This window comes from Falco naumanni, chromosome 4 (genome assembly GCF_017639655.2).
Source record: "Falco naumanni isolate bFalNau1 chromosome 4, bFalNau1.pat, whole genome shotgun sequence".
Classification (NCBI taxonomy): Eukaryota; Metazoa; Chordata; class Aves; order Falconiformes; family Falconidae; genus Falco; species Falco naumanni.
Window position 1 is genome coordinate 73,732,808 of NC_054057.1, and position 25,660 is coordinate 73,758,467.

Below are 25,660 nucleotides of genomic sequence, written 5' to 3' on the forward strand. Positions count from 1 at the left end.
AGCATCATTTCTAGTCTTTCACAGATTTCTGGGGAGAATTTATAGTCCCACAGATACTGGACTGCTGATAACTACCTTATTTTGGTATAATTACACCCACACAGAGTAAGCACAGTGTGACAGATGGTCACCTGTGGGATGAGCAGGTAAAAACCTTCCTCTTCCTGTTCCATGGTTCAAAATGCTTAAAGCAACTCAGAACTCTTTGTCTGATTTAATGTTTTCCAAATTATAAAGTCAGGTCTAATTTGACATCAGAATCATTGAAGGACTCTCTCAGCACCATTGTTTCCTTGATTCTCCCAATCATTTAGAAAGCTGAACTATTTTCTAGCTCTCCAAATGATAAATGTGTGCACACATCTTTCAGGCCTTACTAAGATAATCAGATGAGTCTTGTGACTTGGATGTGTTTCAATTAGATGTGATTTGAGAGCAGCCTGTGGAGATGTTTGCTTTCAGATACTGTGCAAGATTTTTCACATCAGGAAGAGTTTCAGCACAGAAAATGCAGTTGCCATGGCATATAATCCCAGTTAGCACGAACGCTCTGGGCACTCCCTGCTCTGCCCGCACCCTCTGCCCACTGCACAGCTATCTACTGCTCCAAGGAACTGAAGGGGAAACTCCACAGTGTGGATGATACCTCTCTGATAAAATTATTACCATTTCTTTGTGAATAAGTGAATTGAGGAGAAATGCATGCCTGAAATTAAAAAGTGTAAAGCTTAAAATTTTTCCACTTTAAGAGGTAGAAAGTTTTAAGAGTTTGAATTTGCTGAAAAAAAACTGTAGTATAGCATTCCAATCTAAAAGCAATCCCAAAAGGGAAAAAGGCTGAGAAATCAAACAAATTCTCATGTTATTTGGAAGTAAGAGAAATGTTGATGGGCAGCAGCTATGAATGACAGCTGTTAGAGTGAAAGACAGCAATTGTTTTCATAGTTCAAGACATATTTGGTGCAATTCTGGATGAACTTGTTTACTTTCCAGAAGAAAATATCGCTCCAGCAAAATCAATGTGGTCAACCAAAAAATGTTGATTTTGCAGATTAATACTCAATTTTTCATTAGAAAGAAATCAATTAAATACTCTGTCTGAGATCTGCTTAATCAAAAGTGGAATATTTCACTCACTAATTAACCTGATACAACGCAGCTTGAGTGAGCTCATTAACCTGTATTTTCCCTAATGTAGTACTTTATTTCACTGAAGTTGTGTTGGAGTCCTCAGCCTCGTCTAGGCTGGGATCCCTTGAGGGTTATGTCTTTTTTTAGACAAATACAATGATTTTACTCTCAGTAGATGATGTGGGATCTCATCAGAATCACATGACTCCAGATATAATTGGAGAGATAAAGATTTGTTAAGGCCTATTGGGAAAAAAGGGGACCTTGTCTTTCGTAGGCTGGGAGCCAGTGTTACTAAAAGGGAATGCTGTTTAAATGAAATGTAATCATTTAAATTTCCATCAGAACTGTACTTTTGAACTCGTAAAATTTTATGCAGAGTAAGTGAATACAGACAGCTTTTTCTTTTTTTTGAGATGAAAAACAGAGTTATAACAGAGATCGTTCAGAAATCACCAGATTTCTTTTAAGTCACATTATTTAACTAGAAGATTTTGAAACCATGTAGTTGGGAGACATACAAACTAGGATTTTTTAGAGTTGTTTTTATTCTGCTGCCCTGGTTGTTAATGAGGCATCTATCACTGGCTCAGAAAGGAAAGAACTTGGGAATGTAGGACCAGTAAGTACAATCCAGGACATCAACTTCTGATCCTTGCTATTGCAACAGCCACGTTACAAACTTAGAATACTATCTTAAAGCCTATGCTCTTTTTGGAGTGTTTTCTGCCCTCTTCCCAATTTCCAGTCTAAACCACCAGTTTACTGAGGTAGACTCTGGAAAAATCCAATCACTGTTGCACAGTGTGGGGTCCTGAAGACAGGCGCACACAAACCATACATTTTAGACAACTGGTGGAAGAAACGGTAGAATACACACGGGTCTCACAAAGGCTTACAGTCAGAGTGACTCCAGTGCGTACACTGAGCTTGGAAGTACATCTGTGCACTATAGTTTAGACCCAAACTATATGCACCTAGTCCTGCCTCTCCAGCTGCCTTATAGAGTTCCCTAATTGCTCCCTAGAGTCGTCCATAGACCCACAGCGGAATGGCAGCCTGCATCCACTTTGGAACTGCAGCTGAGCAGATCTGTCACAATGCAACTGCACTGTGCCCACGACAAGGAGCGCAGCCCGTAACAGGGAAAGTAGCCCAGTATACCGAGCAGACCTGATGGTCTATGGAACCTGTTTGTCTTCATTCTCTGAATGGACCAAATTTGAGGGATTTGGAAAAGCCACTTCCTTAGCTTTTCCTTTCAAATTATTGTTCAGGCTAGGGAGGTACAGATGTCTCTGAACTCTGCCTGAGGAAGGTAGGAGGAACAAGCATTTGCTTCCAGCACAGAGTCCCAGCTGTCCAAAGTATGTGTGACACCGAAGTAGGACTCTTCAGTGGATAAGGTAACAGAGCAGCCTCGCTACCTCCATGGGGAAGGCGAGGTGTCTGGGGGACTGGTCTACCTATCTGAGGTGACAGGACATGTGGGTGACCCCTCCACCGTGTGCGACTGCTTGTCAGCAGTGTCCTGCAGTGCCTCCTTCCCATCCCTACAGAAGTTCTACTCTTACCAGCTCATTTACTTTCTCCAGAACACAGCTCTGCCAGCACAGTGCCTGCTTTTCACACAGCCTTCTACTTTTTCCTGAAATGATTTGATTTTGAAGACATGAGACAATTTTCATGACAAGTATGTGCCACAGACTTGAAAGAGCTGGAAGCTCAGGACTTCCCTCCATGTTGCGAGCAGCAGAAGGAGAATAAAGAGCAGGGGCTTCAGGTGGGAAGCAGGACAGAGATCATCTCATGCTGCCACACCTTTCTCTGTGTCCCTGGCACTGACACAGTGATAAAATCCACATCTTCCTGTACAGTGATTCCTAAGAACACGCAGCAGCCCAAAGCTGAGCTTTCTTCAGTAGGAACTACTGAGGAGCTGGAAAGCATTTGACCTGCACTTCTGCGGGAGCTTCCACAGCTGCAGAGCCATGAAATGGGAAAAGTCTTAATGAGCCTGTCTGAGCAAATGCTGTGTGTGCTCCTAGGAAGCAGATGCCAGGAGACTTTAAGGCCCAGGGGATCTCTCCTCCCTTGACTGTTTGCTGCTGGTGTCCTTCCCAGTTCAGGCTAGGCGCATATTGAAGATGCAGGTGCACACACATGCACATGCACACACACACATGTGCAAGCATGCGTGACACTAGTGTGGCTGGCCACACAGGCCAACCCAGAGAGAGCTGTGCCTTTACCAGCACACACAGAAACAACATCACTCCCAACAGCAAGCTTGCTCCTCTTCCTCCTCTCTGGCTGAGCAGGTTTGCAGATCACTACTGAAACCTGCACATCCCTTCCCTCTGTAGATGCACAAGCACATCACACTAATGGTCCCTCAGATATTATCGTGGGCTGTAAGTTTATCTTCCATACCAAGACTGCAAGACTCTTACCCAGCCACTAGCTTGGGCCTTGGGCCTTTCCTGATATCTGTCCTCCCGCTTTTCGGCTGGTTAGGTTTGAAGCTCCCTAGCAAATTAGAAATACACATAAACATGCACGTAAGTAGTATTATATTAATTAATTAGGATTAATTAGAGAAAAACACACACAATTTTTGGGCTGTTGCTGGTATGCAGTCCCGACCCATGACCCCTTCTTGGGAAGCCCAGCAGAGACACAACTGAGCCCATGCAGTACCAGTGGTTGTGAGGGAACATATTTGCAAGGGCTTGCAGAGATGATGTTTCTACCTCACCCTTGGGAAGCCATAAAAGAAGCCAGTATCAAGTGTTACTGATGTTTAGGTGGTCGGTCAGCCCTCTCTCCTCAGCCTCCAGCAGCTCCCTGACAATGCTGAGCTCCAGAGAGCTTCACATACACTGTACACAGGCATTGCTCCCACGTGGAAGTGGAAAGCATTCAAGCCAGGTCATGCCTCTTCTTTCTTATGTGTTACAGGCAGGAGAGCACACTTCTTGGCTATCTCTTCTGTCAGAATCGCTGCCACAAATGGGTGAAGGCAGGACTATCAGGGGAATGAATCCTAGACACTGTTCTTGTTGCATGTCTAAACAGCCTTTTCTGTATTCTCTAAAGAGTCTCCAGGAGCCTGGTTATGAGGAGAAGATGCATCTGGAAAAGGGCAGCACAGCAGGATAAACTCTGCCAAGTCTAAAATTAAACTTAAGAGAGCTTAAGAGATCGGTTATACAAGATACCCAAAAATAACTTAGAATAAATCCTAAGAGGAACAGTGAAAGCACTGCTGACATCTTCAGTTCTCAGTGCGATGCCTGTCTGCATGTTGAAGTACGAATGTGGTCTATAAATACCACCAGTGGTTACCATTGAAAATGGAGGAGGGGTTTCCAGTGCTCCAGCAACAAGAACAATGGAGGGAAATGTTCTTTATCAGGAACTGCTTGTGCAATTCCTACCACAACGTTTAGCAATAAGTCAGGCCAGGCATTAACCACTGAAAATGAAATGACCTCCTTCCAAGCTTTTCTCTGTTTCCAATCTACAGTCATTTCTCGGTGCTACAGCTCCAAAAGGACTGCTGAACACTCCAGTATTTTCTGTCCATATTATTTAAACTGGAGGCCTCAGCCATGTCCAGCTGTCCTGGGAGAGGTGGGGGTCTGGGCAAGCTGATTTGAGGGAGGATGAGGATGCACATTCTTCCAAATAGCCTGTGATCACGCTCTACATCAGTCCTGCAGACAAGACACCTGCAGCCAAACACTATGGTACCACCAGCCTCTGCAGTACGCATGCAGGTCAGAAAGGCTTTGTACCTTGCCATGTGTCTGAAAGACAGCGTGTATCTCCAGCTCTCAGAACAGCCCGTGCAGTTTCTGTAGTAGCAAATGCCATTCCTCTTTGGCTGGCTTGGGATAACATGCTAGAGTCAGGTGTTTGTTAAAATTTTCCAGTAATAGGGCTTCAGATTCAGTGCAGCTTCAGGTGAGAGATGATTCAGTGCTAGCCAGTTAGCTTGAAGTCAGTTTAGAATAAAACTGTGGTAGACATAACATCTTACATCCGAAAAGAACAGCCACAATCCCAAACCACAGATCCATATGGCTAGAATGAAAAACCCTGATTAACCTGCTTACATCGCATCTGAATCTAAAGGTCACTCTCCCAATATTCCTTTGATTTTATGTCAATGCTTTCCTGACACACCTCACACCCTAAAACTCAGAGTCTGGATGAGAATGATTCCTGCTTACAGCACAGTATTTTTCATAGTCCACCTGTATCTCTGGATTTCTTGGTCAGGGACCTAAAGTACACCAAGCGTGAAAAGATACTGAGGGAGGTGGCCTTCTTCATGTCCCTAAAAGTAGAAGAAGGATGACTACAAAGATGACAAAGCAACTAGAGAAGTTCAGGTTGGCTGTGAGGAAACACTTTTCCTGAAGGGTAGTGCAGCCCTGGGACCAGAACAGGAGAGAAACTCCATCCTTGGAGTCACTAAATAATGGGTGTCACCATCCTTGAAGTATTTCAAATGTGGCTGGGAAAATTCACACCTGGCCTGGTCAGGTGTTAGTGATAGTCCTGCTCTGAAGGAGGCTGGACAAGAGACCCGCAGGCTTCTGTCAACACAACACTTCTGGGCTGCTGTGATTTCTGTGATCCATCACTTATCTTTCAGTCTGTCTGCCACAAAACTTAATAACTAACTCATCTGACATACCTTCTGCTCAGGTATAGACTGCCCTACCTACCTCTTTGGAAACAGAGATGGTGCTTTGATAAGAACTCAAGTGTCGCTTCCTTGTCTTGACTGTCCTCTTGGCCATGCCTGGATTCACAGAGTAGAAATCCTCTCCACTGCCACGGAGATATTTAAATGTTCATTTCAATGTCAAGTGAACCTTTTCTTTTAGAGCAACTTATTCATACACAAACAGGCTACAGTCTATGTACACAACATTTTTAAGCATATTTAGCATAGGTTTAAAACTGCAAAAAGTAAATTTAAGAAGTGGTAATAGCAGCATTATAATAATAGATTGTTATTTCAGCACAGTTATCATTTGAACGGTTATGTTTATCTTAATCCCACCAACAAAGACACCAGAAAGATTAACATTTTATATTGGTTTGTATATATAATTAATTACAACTAGGAAAAAAAATTACACACTGACTTCAACATCACTACAGCATTTCACTGTTTATTCTTTTTTAATGGCTTACATTTCCTAAATTGGTCTTTTGACTGTGCAATTAAAATTGAGAAAAACTAATATAAAAACCTACTCCTATAGCTGTCTGCATCAATTAATGTCTTAAAGGTCAAAATGGATTCTTCCCCATTACCTCTAGCAGGCATGCTGGGCTCTGATTTCTTGAGGCAGGCAGGCTATGGGTCACCCTGGAACATGTCCTACTGAAGGAGACACATGCACTTGGTGGATGGATGTACCTAGAGCAGAGGAATTGTTTTATAATCTCTGACTGCCTGAAGAAGGAATAAGAAAGGTCAAAACATCCACCCTTAAGATACATTTTCTGCTCAGAAGCACTAGGCTTCTCAAAAACGTCTGCAAAAATGGAGGTGGAGTCCTAAACAGAGAAAATGTAATTTAAAATGATAAACAGATGCAGCAGCCACAAAGCAGAGGGAGTGGCACAGGGCTCTGATGGTCATAGCAAGGCATTTGCCTGCTTTGTCAATTTTTTTTTTTTTAGATGCTATGCAATTGCTTAGCTTGCTTTGTGCTTCAGGTTTTGTCTGTCCTAGTCACATGTGTTGTATCTGTTTGTTGAGATGTCTGTGCCCATGGCAATGCTTCCTGGAGCAAGGAGGTTCGGTCACACCCTGGTGGGGCGCAGGCATTGTCCTGACCAGGAGAAGGAGAGCAGAAGCGTTGGTGAGAGAGGCCTGTGCCCTCCCAGCACCACCCCTCTGCAGTGTTTTGCGCTCTGTCTCTCCATCTGACGTGCAACACCATTCCTGGCCTTGGGAAAGAGTCTCACTGACCCTACAGGGATCCAGCCATCAGAGAGAACTTTTTTCTTCATTAACTGTATTTCATACTCCTGATGAAGGGACTTTAATCCTAAGGGAGAGTCCAGCCTTGTGAGCCCCACATTTTTGGTGCAGGATGCAGGCACAGGAAAATGTCTGCTCTTTGTGTGAGACAACCTAGTGAGCCTGTAGAGAGTCAGGTGGGAGCAATGACAGAAACACCAGTCAGAGAGAGGAGGCAGAGCAAAACCAATCAACTTCTGTCTCCTAAAATAATCCTTTTCTTTTAAAGGTGAAAAATGTCGAAGTTTTATTGACCTTGCCCCGGCTTCTGAAAAAGGTAAGACAAAACAGTCAAGGCTTCTTCCCATTTTACAAATTGCATCAGTATTGTTTCTTGTCATACTTCAGTGCCAGGGGAAACATTACTTCCTAAGCACACGAGCACCTACATGTCATCCAGATTACACACAGTCAGGTGAAACAAATGCCAAGGGTTTATGACAGCTGTTTACTTGGTTTATGCAGATCTGTCATTTCTCTGATGCATTTTCTCTTCATTCAGCTGATTTTTTTTCAAGAATATAAAGATTTATATTGTAATACAGACATTTCTTTTCTTCCTCTAGTGAGGAAGGACATGCTACATGGTTTCCTCAGGCCATGAAGACATTTATGGTCAGAAAGCTGCAGTCACAGTACCAAATGTCTTTTGGTGAAAGCAAATCATCTAGATGCTTGTTTGCTTGATTTACAATTGAAAAAAATAATATTCAAGCGCACAGAGACAGGCTGCAAAGATTTTCCTTGCCCTGGCATTGGAGTCGTAAATTCTCAACACCAGCTTAACCCATATTTCAAAGTAGTATTTATCAGGAAAAAATGGGTAGGGTTCAATTAAAAAAATGGGCAGCTGAGCCCGTTCTGCTCCCTGCTCACGACAGAGTGCTCTGCCCACAGCTGAAGAGGTGCACGAGCCTTGCAGTGCCCTTCATACTAGCAATGGGCTTCTGGAGAATCCAAAGGACAGATGAAAATTCATGTTTGTACAAAGAAGCGGTGTATTTTGTTAGATCACTTGAGACAATCACAAAACCTTTTGGGCATACAGTACCTCCATCAGGTCTGGCAGAGAGGCAGTAAGTGGTGTAAGGAACAGTTGTTCTTAGTTTGTCTGAATTGCTGATCAGCTGGACAAATTGAAAGAGAAGAGCAATTACCATTAATAAAGCAGTGGGGTATTTCTATGAGAGAAACAGTAACAGAGACAGCCTCTGTGAAATTCATTGTAAGTAAACGTAAATAAATTATGCACATAAGGGAAGAACGATCCTGGGATTACTGCCACTAAACGGGCTCTGAGTTAAGTCTTACACACACAAATGGGACCTTGGGGTGTAACCATTCTTATGAAAACACTAGCTCAATACTCAGCAACAGTCAAAAAACAATCAGCTAGAAAACATTAGCAAAGGATTTGAGAACAGAGCAGAGAGTATCCTGTTGCATGAGGACTGTAACCAAAGCTTCACCTTTATATAAAATACAGTGTGGGTTTTTGTCCTTTTTAGTCCAGAACACAGAATGGCATCAAGGATAATCATAGGTCTGGAAGGTTCTGTACAAGGACAAGACTAAGACTTTCCAGCCTGAAGGAGAAGCATGTGAGAAGAGATATGGTGGGCATTGATAAAGGCATAAGAGGAACTGAAAAGGCAACTGGGGGAATGGTAGTTCACTGCCTTTCCCAGTGCAAGGACTAGTGGGCATTGCAATGACACCTTCAGGAGACAGACTCAAAACAGGCACAATCTGTCTGTTGCAAAGGCAATGGGATGTTTTCATGCTTTATCCATCTTCTGTGAAAGTTCATTATGGTGCATAATGCTTGGTTGCATCACCCACACACTTTCCAAAACAGCATTTAGCGCTTTAAGCATTTCTTTTTGTTGTGTGAAATGCTGTCAGCAAATTTTTTTTTTAGTAGAATTTAAGAGTTACTGCACAGTGTCACTGTATATTTCCAGACTATTCTATTCTTCCTTTTTAAGGAAGGCAGGCCCTTCTGCTGTAGTGATGTCAAGAAAGTTGTATCTATTTCTGAAGTTTTCCAATAGAGTTGTAAAGCATATTGACAGAAAGAGGGGAGAATGCTCTGTCAGAGATGGAAAATGCTGACCATCTGACTCACAAACAAAGCCAGGATAAATTCCGCAACTGTAGATCGTTGGACACTGCAACATACTTAATCTTAATTTTTCACCATCAGTCTTATACTGTCCAGAGATACTTCCACCAGATGTGAAGAGAAAATTACGTCGGTGATGCCCAATTTACTTTCACTGCACAATTCTTTAACTTCTTGACTTATTTGGCTCTTTTCCTATTAAAAAGAACCTTCCACTCCCTTAATTTCTTCATCCCCTGTCAGCATTGACTTTAATGGCCAGAGGCTTGTCAAGTACTCAGTTACACCCAATACTGGGACAGATTCTCGATTTTTCTTCCAAGTAAACGAGATATGATAAAACGCAGAAAATATCACAGTTTGAGTTCAGTTATTCAAACATGTTGTGGTTTTCACAGTCCATTGTGTAACTGGGAATTTTTGGACTAAACATCTTCACAATGAGACTTCATCTTATTCAGTTTCTGTACATATTGTTAGCATCACTTACAACTAAAAAGTGGTTGTTCAAGCTTCAATTATCTAAAATGTCTCAACGAGTACATGCTCCATTACTGCAAAATGAGCACTCAGGTTTTCCAAAGTTTTCTTTTCAGTAGGTTTTCCCTGATCCAAAGAAGACCTCTATCTAACCAACTGTTAAGCTACACACAGGCTGTTGAAGCCTGGGCCTCCTTCTGAGCACATCATCTTCCACTTTTAAGACATGCTAAAAGGAAGCCTAAGAACAAACTTAGTCTAGTTGTACAGCTAGTCTCTTCTGGAGTCTGTCATCAACAGCAAGTCAGTACAAAACTCCTTGATAATATTTAAAACCTGCTTAGCATAGAAAAGCTAATCACCAGACCTCACAGTAATATAAAACCATTTATGCTAAGGCGAGCTACATCCTTACCACAAATCTTGCATTCATAAATGAAAATGTTTCTTATTCTTACTGTAAAAATGTAATAGCTTATGCTTGAGCTTTCTATCTTTAATCTGTTTGTGCTGATCTCTAGTGTAGCTGGATACTATATCTCTGATCAGTTATTATTCCCTTTGCATATATCACACCCATGACATCTACTAAAAGGAGGCAGCAAAATTTGGGGGCAAACAGACCCACAGTATGGTATAAATAAGCGTTTCCAACCCACACTAGGAGAGCTCTTCCCTGCATTTAAGGCAGCTGCCAACAATCTGTCAGAACCTTGTAAGCCTAACATTGAATTTATTAGCTATTGCTGGTTGTTAGTGCCAAATCTGCTTAACAAAATCAGCTTGGTGATGGTAGATAATAACTAGAAAAAAAAAAAACATTTTCTGTGTCCACAAATATTTCTTATTACAATTTCCATTTGCTGTTGATAAAGGATGATAGGGTAATAGCTGGTTATATTGGCCAGGACTTTTAATAGGCTCTCACAGAGCAGATGTTGTCGGATCCCATGACGTGTGCTATTTTCTAATGTTTGTTACAGATGTGAGTAGAAAGCTAGCAAGTTATTTCCAAAAGGAGTCACAAGGGAACTGTCACAGTAGGCTGGACATGATCTTTCAGTTCTGAATTGCTCCTGGGGTCTTCTCCACAAAACTTAATCATAGTTTTGTTCCTGCTGAGTATTTTGATATCCAAAGAATAAAATGATAACCTATTTAGTGAGGGACACTTACATGATACACTCGGTTTTCAGCTGCTTGGTCTAATTTTGGATGCGGCTTGAAACCTTTCCTCTCCCTTTGGGCTGTTGTAAGCCTTCCTAGAACATCTTTCTGCCATGCTCCCTGTTGCAGTGTCCAACCAGAACACTGAGGCTGGGACACACTCCACCACTGTCCTCCTCTCCCCATACCTTTTGGGTGCACCTTCTAGCTGCCCTTTACCATTGCATCAAATCTGCACCTGAGAGGACTTCCAAGAGGCCATGGAGGATACGTTCAAAAGGAAGAGACCAAGGCCAAGTATTACGTCTGGAAACTGTGGCACCACAATGGAAAGCAAAATGTGGCTATATGTGTCCCATCAAATGATCTGATAAATTGCTTCACTGACTAGCATAACACCACAGCTATAAATGTATATAGGTCTGTTCCTCCCCCCGGCCAGAACTGTGTGGGGATTCAAATTCCCACATCCTTCTATAGATGCATAAGTGTCAGCTGTCAATGACAGTGGCACCGTGAGAGCCAGAGGATGGGGAGTCACGACCAGCTGAACGCCTTGTGTAAGTGAAGGCTGGGATATATACAGTGGAAATAAGTTGGAAGCAGAATTTTTGCTGAAGAACTTTGCTGGGGAAGAGTGAGGGTCTACAGGAAACATGGGGCCCCCAAGAGTTTTGTTCACCGAGGCTGTGACTCAGGCACTTCCAAGTACCTGGAGTGCCTCCAGCACATGCTGAAATGAGGTGCTCCAGCCTGAGGAGTTCTGTTGCAAAGTTGCCTCAGGAACAGTCTCAAAGGTCAGCATTGGCCCAAAATTTAGAGATGGCTACACCAACACAGGACAGGAGTCACAGGACAGACTCCTTACAGGTGTGGTACAATCTGGTCTAAGTTACTCTAATGCTCTGTAGAACCTCACTTGCTTCAGCTGTGGTACTTATGGAATAATATCCACAATGAATGGCAAAGCAGCAGGTCATCAGCAAGTGCCTATATTGCAGTGCTTTCTGCTTATTTATAGGGAAATTCACATGTATAAAACAAACAAGACTTTTTAGGAACTATAGAGGTTGAGGCAAGGCAAAACCTTGCAGAAGGAAAATGTTCATTGCTAGTGAGCATTTAACAGTCCAAAATGTTACAGGGGACTTTTTAAAATTAAAGACTGTACTGGCAGAGGTAGGAGATGCCTTCTGCATGTCCTCTACACAGCTCATAATGATGCATCCTGTAGAGATGAAGCAATAAAAATTCTATATTATCTAAAGAGTAGCTGGCAAAACTAAGGTAGCACATGGCAAACAGCACATAAATAAAGTCTCACCTAAATACAGCACAGAAAAAGAGAAAGCTGAGCCAAATCTATACATGCTTCGAAGCCAGCACTACAACAGCAATTAATGAGAAGAGAAACTAGATGCCTGATTCTAATGGATACTGACATAATAGGTGTACCAGAAATTTGATGGGAGAAAGATAATTAGTGGGACAATAACGTCTTGGTACTGATTACACTGAAAGACAAAGCAGATGTCAGGTACTAAAGCTGAATCAGAATAACAAGGTAATGTCATTAATGAGCAACAAAATCTCTGTGGATGGATTCCATGCTCAGATAAAAAATACAGAATTATATTAGTGATCACCCATTGGAATAACCTACAGTAGCAGGGTTAAACTTGATATCAGAGAAGGTATAAGGATAGAAAGCAAAACAGTAGGAGCAGACTTCAAAACCCCATGCAAAAACTGAGAAAACATCATGCTTGGCACAATGCAGAGACTAAAATTAGGACAAATTTTATGAGCATGGAGAAAAGAGTTGCAAAACCTGTAACTCTTGACTTATTCCTGAGTGGTGTGGGGACCATGATTCAAAATGTTGGTAAGAAATACCTCGTATCCAGGACTAACAGAGAGAGATTCAGTTCCCTTGCAGAAGCAAGAAAAGTTAAAAGCAAAAACAAAAAAACAAACAAACAAAAAAGTTGCGAAGAAGGGTATGCAAGAAAAACGAGTTGATTAAAAGTAATTGAAAGGTTCAGCTAAAAGGACAGATGGAGCTTGAAAACTTCGACAATACTAGATATACTACAGCCATCTAAACTATTCACAATCCTTCTCAGTCACTCAGTGACTGAGAGAAAATGGCAGATAATATTTGGTGTTGGTAAACGCAAAGTGGCGAACACGAAGAGTAATCCTACCTTTACACATATAGTGATGGGTTCTGAATGAGCTTTTCCCCCTCAGGATAGAGTTCTTGGAGTGATGACAGACACTTCTATGAAACCATTAATTCACTGCTCTGCAGAGATTAAGAAAAGATAAAAAGAAACATTGGGATCATTGTAGGAAATAAAGAACAAAACAAAAAAGTCACCATGCCACCACATGTATTCATGATGCACCCACTCGCAGCACTCTGTGCACCTCTCACCCCTCCTCTGCCAGCCCCAGCTCAAAAAAAGTTATGATAAAATTGAAAGAGGTAGAGAGAAGACTTTGACAGTTATGGTTAAGGATAGGGAATACTTTTTTTTTTGTTTGCGGACAACGCAGAACAGATTTCAGGCTGGAAAAGAGACAAATGAAACTCGTAAGAGCCAAGTTAAAAAACAGACCTCCTTTTTTGGGAACTGGGTAGCTCTTCTTGAGAAGGAAAAAAAAAAAAAAAAGAGGACAGATTTTCTAAAACGGACCACTGAGAGACCTGCATCCAGTGAAAAGTAATGTAACTGGGTTTCCCACAGAATTGTACACTTTCCAAAACAGTTTCTACTGTCTTCTTGAATATTTTGTATTTTGATCGCATTAGTCTTAATATATCTGCAATAGGGTATATACATACCCACACAGACACATACCTGTGCACTTGTTTTAGGAGAGCTGTCATTAAGTATGCAGGAAAAAACGTGTTACTAACATTTTATCTGTGTTTTCTTACACATCTGTTATGAATCACTGAAGTTATTTTTAAAAACTCATCAGATATACAAAGATAATACCGTGCTTAGTAGCTGAATTCCTAATTCCTAAAAGGAAGCAAGTCCTGTATTTCACACTGGTGATGTCAAAGACACAGAGAATACTGGTTTTCTGCTGTGGACAATGACAGCCACAGGGTCTGAACATAATTTCTCAGCCCAGTGCTGAGCGGGGGAAGTACATCACATGCCCTGCACTGTAGGTCTTCAAAGGGAAACATTTAACCCAAATACATTTACTAAGGCATATGGGCTAGTCCTTATTTAGAGTATTTTTCATTGTCTTTTCTATTACATAACTCACTATATTACTATTACACCAAGAAAAAAAGAAAATAAGCACAAAGTTATTCCACAGTCTGCTCAGTATCATGCACAAGATTAAATTCAAAATCAAGCTCAATACCAGAACTATAAAAAGTCACAGAAAACACATCACCCTGTAGAAAAGATTCATTTTAGGATTCACAGCTCCACCTCATCTTTCACAATCAAGAAACTAATGAAGAACTAAAGTTAAACAAAATAAAAACAGCTGGCATTTCTTCTCTCACCTAAGCAGTTTCGGGTATTTGTCATATGGTCTCTTACGTCTGCAAACAGCAGTCTCTTCTCTGGGTGTCAGCCCTTTATCTATCTTGACCGTCTTACTTGTTTTACAACAACAGGTAGTTTTAGGTATCTCTGATAGCTTTTAGGATCATGAAGCTTCCATTCTTTTGGAGGAACGTCTCTCATAGCTCTGTGGTCTACTTCTCCCAGTGTTTTTACACTGCAGCACAAGAGGAGCGGGCAGATGGTCTGATATTATGAGACTGCATTAACCAACAGACGGGCTGACTGCTCAGAGCTGAGTCCCTATGCCAGCCACAACAGCATGCTCAATGTTTATTTCTTTCACCATTTTTTATTGATCACTCCAATATTTCTGGCTTGTAATTGCCAGTATTGGAGCAGCAGAGATGAGCAAATTACTAAAACAATCAGAATGCAACTGGAAGAGAAAGCATGAGATTTACATGGCACTTTCAAGCTTACTTTAATGCTTTTCCCAAACGAGATGCACATTTCTCAATGTGTACCCATTTGTATATTTTTTTCCTCTCTTCTCTCTTGCCCTGAACATGAAGAGGAGAGCTAAAAGTGAGAACCAGGTGTCAGTTCCAACATAGCATGTAAGTCTGGAAAAGCCGAGCAATGACAGCTAGAGTCAAGAAACATAAGGACACCAAATATAGACCAGGAGGAACAAAGCAGACAGGACCAAAAATGTGGAGAAAATTCCATTCAACATAGGTAAACAGAATATTTTTAAAATCAGTAGTGAAAAAAATCAAACACCCACTAGGTCTATGGAGCACTCACCATAAAAATCAGCACCTACTACACATTTTACAGCTGCCAGTCTGCTCACAGCATTCCGCTACTAGCTCTGGAATCAAGTATTAAAGAAATAACAAGATTTTCCCTGATGTGGCAGACCACTGTGTGGGCGCCACAGGCTATGGATGGTCAGCATCTTCCTGAGAATTAGATCTCGATAAGGAAGTGCAAGAGGGCTGTTGGGGCCACTCTTTTCACAGCTATCTCTGCTCCCTTTTGCTTCCTTTCCCAGGAAGGGTGACAACAAGGGCTGCAGTTTTTCAGTTACTAAGAAGTTCTGGGTCCCGCACACACTCTTTAGCTCTAACACAGTACCTTACAGAGAGAACTTTATCTTTAGATTTCCATCATCAAAAAACAAACCAAGGAGAAGGATCGATTCCCATCTAGCACACAGGTGCTCTCCCCCCATCTCCAATGCAAGTGTTATGTTCATAAAGCAGGACATACAGCCCTGAGGCTGTCAAAGGCAAGCGGGCACAGCTTTTTGTTGCTGGTAACGTGACCACAGGTAACAGCTTCCCATCTCCCTGGCTGCTGCAGCATGCAGGGAGACCAAGAAGAATAGTGAAACATTTTTGCACAAAGAAGGAATAATGCTTGTACCACGACTTCCTCCATGCAAACTCACATCACCCAAACCCAAGTTTTACCCTCATATGTGGTTCTTTTCCTCCCATGTTGGATGACATCTAGCTATTTGACTTGTCAGCCTCTTGTGGTTTCCCTGTGTTGTTCAGCCATTCAGGATCTTGGGGACAATGACTGTGAACCATGGGCTAACAGGAGCACTTTCTTCCTCAAGTAGCAGCATCAGTGTCTGGGGCTAGCAGCAATGCCAATGAGGAGGTAGGGAGGTTGCACACTCTCCAGGACAATGTTGCTTGAACACTTGATGTCCCTTCAGCTGTCCAACAATGCAGCACCCAGCTTGTCCTTCAAGTGCAGTGCTCTGGATTTCATCTCAGTCAGCTGAGATAATCCTAATAGTTATTTAGGAGCACACACTGCTCAAGCTCCACTGTTTCTAGTATACAGAAGGTTTTTGTCATATGATGAAACCTGATGTAGAAAAAAAACCAAAGCCTCTACTTGTTTGTATCAGAATTTCTCAGACAGGTTAAGGTTGAATTGACAGAGGAGTGACTTGAAATGATGCCTCACCATAGCTCAGACTATCAGGCTCTGACTATCAGAGCAGATGCGTAATGCTGAGTTATGAGGAATGTGGCAAACATAAACCTTTTCAAGATCTCTTTGCCTGCCTGCACCATTGTCCAGTCTGATTACTTGCTCAGGGACAGCATGGCAGCGTGACAGTTCAAATGAGGCTGCTTTGGTCAGATCCTTGAACTCATCAGCCAGGAGGGCCATTGTGCTATTAGGAAGGCTGGTAAGCAGCAACCACAGATCATCTTCAGCAGAGAGCAGAGACTGAGACAGTAGGAGGATGAGATCCCACTGAGGCATTCTGAATGTGAGTTTACCCCAATTAGGAAGCTAATTTTCTGTCTGAAAAGGCCCTCAAAAATCAATACAGAATCTGGACTATTGCTTTTTGGGCATTGCTCAGGGAATGCTGGGGCTTTCAGCAGGAAGCATCCCATAGCTTGGCAGTTAATACATTCACTTATGTGGGTTTTTTTTATAATTCTGGCATAATTTCCAAGCTACTAGCCAAAATGCCTGACTTAAATTTTCATGCACACAATTCCTGCCTATGCTGCATATAACATAGTTAACATGACTCAGCAATCTCCTTCAGGAATAGCAAAATTATTTTCCCAGAAGAGATCCTTTATGAGCAAACAGCTCATGTTTATGGATTAAAAACACTTTGAACTCTAACAGCAATTTCTCTGTTGGCCACCTCTTCAGTGCTGCCTTGAGAACATGTACTAATATTGGATCTTTGACAGTAATTTTCATGACCTGACCAGCCTAGAGAAGCAGCCAGGAGGGGATTTCAATATCATTATTTCATCTGGAGATAGGACCTCACAATCTGGCATCAGAAACTGTTAGCGTAGTAAGCTGGCACCAAAAATCAACTTTTCTAATTTGCCAACAAGTATAACTCCATGCCTGCATGTGAATGTAGGTGGTAGGAGGTATAGATGTGTATTTAGGCTCTCTAGAACTAGTTTGTCAGCTGTATTCATCTCCAAAGCTCAACAATAATCGAAATTATGGAACTTTGTCGTTCCAGAAACAGCAGTAAATGCTCCTTTATCATCCTGCTCATAATCGCATTCAGATGTTATCCACGTTCTTGGTATTTCAGCCCAAATTGCTAACGAGTCTAAGAATGGCTTTAATAATACGACACAAGACAACTAAGAATTATCTTTGCATGTTGTGGGGAAAGAGCACAGAAGAGCATGTCAGTAATTTCTTGACATTTCTGAGGTCAGTTTAACCAGAAGTCTCTCACAGAAAAGTCTGCATCAGCGACTGTTGCTTTTTTGTGACAGGAAATTGCAGTGGACCTGAACAAAGAATACTCGATATTTTGCTATGTATTTTTGCTCAGGATACTGTGAATGGCCCTTAGTGTTTCGTACTCCAGAGGAAAAAGGCCACATGGATACCAACAGAATAACCTGTGGCAACAACAGCAGTTACCCCAGTTTCATATTTATACTTCTTAACTTGGATACCAAACAGGCAAAATCAGCTCAAAACAACTGGAAGTCATTAACCACACCATTCTTTAGATTCCTTAATCAGGAATTCACTGAAACGTGGTACGATGCTTCGAGTTCTAAGCAGAATTTCTATGACATTTTTCAGAATTCCTATTTCAAAGGAAACTGGCATGGGAGATTCCTGACTCAGAGTGCTCCCTGGTGAGAGCTAATAGCGTGTTCATTTACAGTGCCTTTCCTGGTGATCTGGGCTGACTTGAAATAAACTCGGGTTTTGTGAAGAACTTCTGAGCCGAGACTCATTGCAAGCGGAGGTAAAGCTTCTTTACCTTGCTGTCAGAAAAATATTCGGTTTGTTTCATTCATTCAGAAGGTGTCTGCAACCTCCTTTTGTTAACACATTGTCTCTGGCAGATGCACTTAACATGTTCACCACAGAAATGCACTCAGTATCTATGAATCTTCTTTCAAAATGTTGATGCTGCCCTCCGCTGTCTGACAGAAATGCAAGGGACTGATCTTGTCAGAGGGTTCATGAAGTACTTGAGTTCCTAAAATTTCAGCAATCATGTAGGTAACAGTTATCTTTTCAGCCACAATGAAGAGTTTGTTCGCTTCACTTGGGGTTGCTGGAAATGAATTTCCTTGGCATGTAACGATGCTGATGCAGTGGCTAAGTCCATGAGGAGGTGACACTGATGCTTTTCACTATGAACTCCACAGAGAAGACAATCTCTTCGTGCATTGTTGAGGAAATAAAAATAGCTCCAAGGCACTAAGAAGTTTAGTAATGTCCCAGCTATTTTACTGATCTTGAAAAATCAGAATCTCTGGCCAATGACAGAAGCAAGAAAAATATTCTTTTAGCAGGGGTATGTTTTCATTTTAGGCAAAGCTGGTGATCATATAGAGTGCAACACATCTTGAGATAACATGACAGCGGTATGATTCCTTCTGAGGTAGGAATCCAATGACATCAGTTGATTTATGTAAGTTTTTCTGGTGGGTCCCAGCTTTGCCATCTCAAGTTCCAGGTGAGCAGCTCAGCCCAGGTCCTGTACTTCCAGTGTTTTCACTTCACAAGGAAGTTGTCCAAAAGATGGTGACCGCTTTACCTCCAGGAACAACTTCAGAGTCTGTGGTGTTCAGCATCAGAACAATCCCACCTGTGACATACAGCATAATATCTGTGGGGCAGGAGCAAAGATTCAAAGTGGTCCACAGTACACAATAGTAACTGTCATTGTCAGCAGCACTGTTGAGGACATGGTAGACTGGTTGGTGGAGAAGTACCAGAGTCAACAATGGCTGGAGAAGGTGTATTAGAATAGCAGGTGTTGATGGTTCCAAGATTAGTGGGTCATCAAGATCCATCAAGGCCCATCTACCCACACATTATCAGACACCAGGTTGGAAGACACAGGACAACAAGCAAATCATGATGTGTAACAGAGACATGACAGAACAGCAAGACAGATCACTGTCAGCTCCTAGCTGGGATGAAAAGGGACATGCAAACCTATCACATTTTTGCTAACCTACAAAAAGCCCAGAAGACACGAGAAGGACTCAACAGCTGGCGTCCTCTGTATTATTTCAGGGAATCCTGTGAAGAATGACTGAATGCATGCGTCTTGGTGCTTGCAAGCTGGATGGACTCCTTGCACACACTCATGATTGTGAGAATGTGTGTACAGGAGTGTAAGTGAAATTAGTTTTGATTTAGTTTTGTTTTAAAGACTGTCCTTTCCCAGGAGGTCTCATGTTGCTGCCACAATGGCACAGCATTATTTCCGACAAGGTGAGCAGGGATGACACAGCATCTGACAAATGCTGCTCATAGTGAGGAGGAGGCAGGCCAGAACCTGAAATCTTTCTGCATTAGGGAAGAATGTCCTTGACATAACAGGCACATCCCACTGTACACAAACCCACAGCACCTCTCTGCACATGTAACAGCCAATTTGATGAACAGGCAAGGAAAAAGCATAAACAGGACAAAAACAAACAAAAAAAAAACCAACAGAGAAAGCTGATGATTTATAAGAATACAGACCCTCAGATACAGGCCATCCAGGTAGGATTCTCCAAATGAATGGAGTGCAGACTCTTCTGAAGGAAAGTTTTTTCACAAAAGCTGAGTTAGGCCAGACAAATCCCTGGAGCAGAGGACACAGGCTGGTGGGAAATAAGACAGACAGAAAAGGTGACAGCAGAAAAGACAAGGAAAGAGAAAAATCCTCTGGAGAACTTCTTCCCTGTCACCTGGAATAACTGAGGTCTCCTCAGGAGAAGGAGCTCTCTACTTTGCAGGAAGGAGGCTGTAAGAGATTGTAAGTAGAAGTAAGTGATGCCAAGTGACTGCCTCATGAATCTCATGTTGAGAGAGGAGCAGTGGGAGATCACTTCACCATCAGCACAGAACAGAAAGACACTGTCTCCTGAATTAATAACCTGAATCAACTGTTCTGCTTCTGACAGACACAGGAAGATGCAAAACCCAGATATAGCTTGCATTTTCTGGATGTTATTATTTCAGATTAAATTCAAAATCAAAGCAGGCAGGACAGGACATAATCAGAACTATGCAAACTCTGCATGTGTAACTTACTTTCCCCCACACTAAATGCATTTTAAAAAGGCATAGAGCAAATATTCAAGGTACGCCAGGAAATAAGACAGAAGAGTTAGAGTTCTTTTCCAGATAGGAACAGGGTCCAAAAAAAGCAGAAAGAATTGACTATGTCTTCCAGGGGTAACTCACCTGGTCATTGTCTCATTGGAAAGAGGTTTCACAGGACAGCAAAACTCATGTCTCACTGAGTTGTTCCTCAGGGCCATAGTTCAACTCTGTTTCTACTCCTGTTATCCCTACCCCAGTTCATTTCCTTCCTCCAGCTGCTCCCCCAGCACAATAGACCTAGGAACTGTGAAATTAAAAAAATCATAGGATGATTTAGGGTTGAAGGGGCTTCTGAAGCCTTCAGTCCAAGCCTCTGCTGAAAGCATGTCCACCAGATCCAGCCACTCAGGGCCACGTCCAGTAGAGATTTTAATGTCATCAAGGACAGAGCTCACACAGCCTCACTGGGCCCCTCTTCCAGTGTTTGACCACCTTTTTGCTTAGCTCAATTCTGGAATTGTTGCAAATTTTGTCTCCTCCTACTCCTGGTTCAGCTGGTTCAGCTCCAAGGGCTAGGCTCTATTATCTATATACCTCAGTTAGGCACCTGTAGAGAGCGAGAACTTCGCCTCTTCTTGTACAGGATAAGAAGGTGAAGCTCTCTCTGCCTTACCTTGTACACCGTGAGCTCCAGCCCCCCAACGCTTCCTCACTGTCCCCCATGCCCTTAGAGGTCTTTAAATTATGTCAAACCTTCTCCAGCGTATCAGGTTTGAAGATCTTCCAAGGTTATCCTGCTGGTAAAACCACTCTTGTCCCATTTGACCAGGTAGATCCTATTCCTGTCACCAGCCCTTGTTCCTTGTGGTTAGAGAAGCCAGCGCACTCCCTGAGACACCAGCCACACAGCCAGGTCTTCCTTCCTCCTGTTCCTTTCTCCTTCACCAGCAGGATAAAGAACACCCACCGGGCCCCATACCCTCCACCCTCACCTCCCAGAGCCCTCCTGTCACTCTGAATGTGCACAAGGCTGCCTCTAGCAGCGTCTCCTCTCCTGCCTTCTGGCCACGTTAACCTGGAACCTCCCATAGAGACGTATGTGCATCCTCCAGCTTCCCATTATTTCTCAAGCACACTGCGCTTCTGTCTACAGTATCCAGCTTCAAGGACTATTTCATAGGTGGGCAATAGATAAAATAGATAAAAATTGCATAGAACCAAGATGTTCTAGAGATACCCAAAGAGGTCCTTTAGTGAAGCTGGTATCTTAGGCAGCAGCTTGTTCTTTCTGCAGTATCTTTACTGTGGATGTGGATCAACTGAACCCCCAAGACATCAACCAAACCCCCAGATCCCTTTCTCCAGGGCTGCACTCCAGCCTCTTGTCCTCCAGTCTATACATACATCCAGGATTATACTGTCCCAGGAGCAGAATCCATTATTTATCCTTGTTAAATTTCATCCAGTTGGTGATTTCCCAGCACTCAGATCTACCAAGATCTCCCTCCTCTCAAGGGACTCAACATCTCCTCCTAATTTAGAATCATCAGCAAACCTTCTTAGCATGTGCTCAACTCTTGTGTCCATGTCACTGATAGAAACATTCAAGAGAACTGACCTTAAAACTGAGCCCTGAGGAGCACCACTAGTGACTGGCCACCAGCCTGATGATACCTCACTAATCACAACTCTTTGAGTCCAATCCTTCTGGCCAGCTGTTCGCCCAAGGAAGCTGAAGACAGAGCCACACTGGAGTCACTACTACAGCACTGCCCTTGTGATACCAGCAGTGAGTATCCTCAGGAGTAGAAACAGAGCGATAAACATCTGGGCAGATATGTTGTCTATTACCCTTTCCAGTCTGGGCTGAAAAATGTATAGGACCACAGAGTCATTCAGGTTGGAAAAGACCTATGAATTAGAACTCGTTAGTTAGGGCTCCCTGCTGCCCCGGTTTATAGTCAGGTTTACATAATCTGATTCTTGCCAACTCAAACCATTTCATCATTCTCCTGTGACAGAAACTTCTGTTTGTGAGAAAATGAGGCAAAATCCCTTATTAATCCTGCTGATTCACAGAACACCACCCTTGCTGTCTCTCACTGGTATTTCTTTTTGGAAGCCTGTGCCAGTTGCCCTGATACCAAATTGCCTAACAGGAGTGAGGTAAACAGCTGTTTGCTGTTGATAGATGCAATATTACACATACAGTCACTGCGAGAAATTAGAAGGTTTATTTATTATAGTCTCTGTAGTATTGTTTAAAAACTCAAAAGGTCGGATACAGTGGCAACAATGAATAGCACATATTAATCAGATGTAATTATAAAGACAAATTCCCAGACAAATATGAGCTGGGATCAACTTGGTCATTAAGAGGACATTCAAATATTTGATAGAAGTAAGACTGCATATCTGGTTTGATATAGGCATTATCACACATATGTTCTTACCGCAAGAAGAGAATGTATTAATACAAGTGAAGCCTGTAGCAGTCTCTATGGTTACAGCGACAATTTCTAATATAAGCCATTGTCTTCAGATGCTTAACTTTCCATGTTTCGACTGCTTAGGCTGAAATTTTCCATCACTGCTCATTGTTTCCAGGTGAATTCTCTAGCAATCAGGTTAGCAAATGTACCAAAGAATTCTAGCAGATTCTCATGCTGAAACAGCAATTGGAAATTTGGCAGGGACTCAATATTATCATCTGTTACCAACCTCTCAGATTTACCCCATGGCTTGGTGACTTTAAAAGGCCCAGCAGATCGTGCAAGAGGTTTTGTGCTGAAATTTCCGAATGTGCTATCTATAGTGAGCGAATCTGTCTCAGCCAGACCCACTTACTTGCACACAGCCCCAAGGTCCCACAGCACGCGCAGTTCACACTTGCATGTCAACTCTGCCCTTCCTCTGAGGGATTGTACCTAGGGGTTGAGAAAACAGAAGGCAGTCCAAATTTTGTGTCTGAAGCTCTTCAACTGCGTGAGTTATAAATAACTGGCTCTCCCCCACTGGTATCCTGGCAGTTTTTGTATTAGTCCGAGCAGCAGAGACCTGTGCAGTGGATGCAAACACTCCAAGTCAGAACAGTCATTCGGCGGGACACCACTTTCTGTGAAAGAGTTTCTAGTAACAGGCCCCAACATTGTATTGTGATAAGAATTTTAAAACCTGGACTGAAAACATTTTCTTCGAACACTCTTGTGAAAAAGAGGTATCCAAACCTGTCCATCTCCACCAGCCCATACGTCATGAGGTATCATGTCCCATCACCACCATGTATGCTAGATTCTGCTCATCTAAACCATGACACAGGGAGGGAAAACAGATTGTGTGTCTTATGTTTTGGGTCAGAGGAGCCAAGAGGTTCTAGAGATACCCAAAGAGGTTCTTCAGTCAAGCTGGGATCTTAGGCAACAGCTTGTTCTTTCTGCAGTATCTTTACCACCCTGATGCTCTTCACATCTTCATTCACCTCTTTTTATTTTTCAGAGTTTGGGTGGTAGTTTGCTAAATTTAAGCTTTCTGAATACACAATTACTCCTAGATAGTCCTGATATCCTAATCAATTTTTACAAACTCTAACCTCTTAAAGTATTTACCAAATAAGTGTCTGGTTGCTGCTCTGTTGCATTGCAGGTGTCCTGTGGTTATCAGTAGTATCCGAGGTGTTATACATCATGCTGTTAGTCGTCGGATTCAGCCTTATGTGCCTCGAGCTCTTTCATTCAAGCAGTGTGATAGATGGGCTCAAGTTAAATGCCTTTGCTGCTGTCTTCACTGTGCTTTCAGGTATGAGCCTTTCCTTTCCCTTTTGCCTGAGGAACCACAACAAGACAAAATTCTAAAACTTTGAAAGAATAAAACCTGGGGGGCACAAGACTCTCTTATCCCCATTTAACTAGCATATTTTTCACCATGATTTTTTTGTTCCTTTGAAACAAGGACTGCATGATAAATTTGCCTCTTGCCAGGGAGAAGCGAAAATAGATATTCCTGATTTCACAACAGCGATGCAGTAATTAGCCTTCCCCCAGCCTGCACAGCCGTTACCGTAGCCATAGCCTGAGCCTTCCTTTTTCAGCATCATCGTACTGATTGTTTTTCATTTTCTATTGGCTATAGTGTTGATAATTTTTTTTCCTGTGTTAATCCTGAAAGTAGGTGAAGGCTTGATGCTTCAAACCAAAGAAGCCCATCTTGTTCATTAGCAAAACTAAGTATGAAAAGGGCTCTAGTAATCGCACTTAGCAGCAACCTCAAGAGTAATGTGGGGACATGTGTTTCAGGTTATTTTCATGCTTGGTCTGTACCTGGAGCCCTTCAGTGTCTGAACTTGAGGAACTCCTCTAAAAGAAGTTATCAAATCTATCCGTGTAATTAAGTGTCCCTTTACTGCTGTGCTGGCTTAAAAGCTCCACTTCCCAGGATTTACACAAGCATCGAGCCACAGCTGGTTTCTGTAAGCACTCCTGCATGAACCTCTCTGGCAGAAAGAACTTCTGTAATAAAAGGGCGTTTTATTCTGCTGTATTTCAAGCTGAAAGAGTTTATAATGGGCAGTGTACATTCTGTGAAGGAGTTTGTATCTTTAGAGATAGCTTCAAATTTTTAAATACAATTAGAGGTATAAAACTTAGATCAGAAGCAGAGCTGAGAGGACAAAAAAAATTCTGGTAAAAACTGCCAAAGCATGTATTTCAGCTTTGAATGTAATTTGGATTTTAAAAAAAGTCAGTTCAACTTTCAAAGTCAAAATACATTGAATTCTTCAGCATTCAAGCAATTATTTCCATGTGGTTTCTGTCTCTTCACCATTAACTGTGGTTTTAAAGTTTGTAAGAATTATGAAGTTTGCTTTCCTACACAACTTTCTATTTTTATTTTGTCCTTCCCTCTTTATAAACACATTGCCATGGTGTTCCAAATATAAATTTTAAAGTTTTACAGGGAAAAAAGGTAGAAAAATAGGAAGAATTGAAAAAAAAAAACCAAACAAACCAAAACCAAACCCCATAACACTGCTAGATTTTATTTTCAGTAACAGAGATATCAGAAGAA

The 25,660-nt window shown here is 42.1% G+C and overlaps 1 protein-coding gene across 3 annotated transcripts in view; it reads left to right on the plus strand.

Annotated features, from left to right (window-relative positions):
• Positions 1-25,660, plus strand: part of GSG1L (GSG1 like) — a 59,773-nt gene that overhangs the window by 10,527 nt on the left and 23,586 nt on the right. For all 3 annotated transcript variants that reach the window (XM_040592773.1, XM_040592772.1, XM_040592771.1), the window contains exons 2-3: positions 7,413-7,460; positions 24,239-24,391. In XM_040592773.1, coding sequence (XP_040448707.1) covers positions 7,413-7,460; positions 24,239-24,391 — 201 coding nt within the window. The remainder of the gene's footprint in view (positions 1-7,412; positions 7,461-24,238; positions 24,392-25,660) is intronic.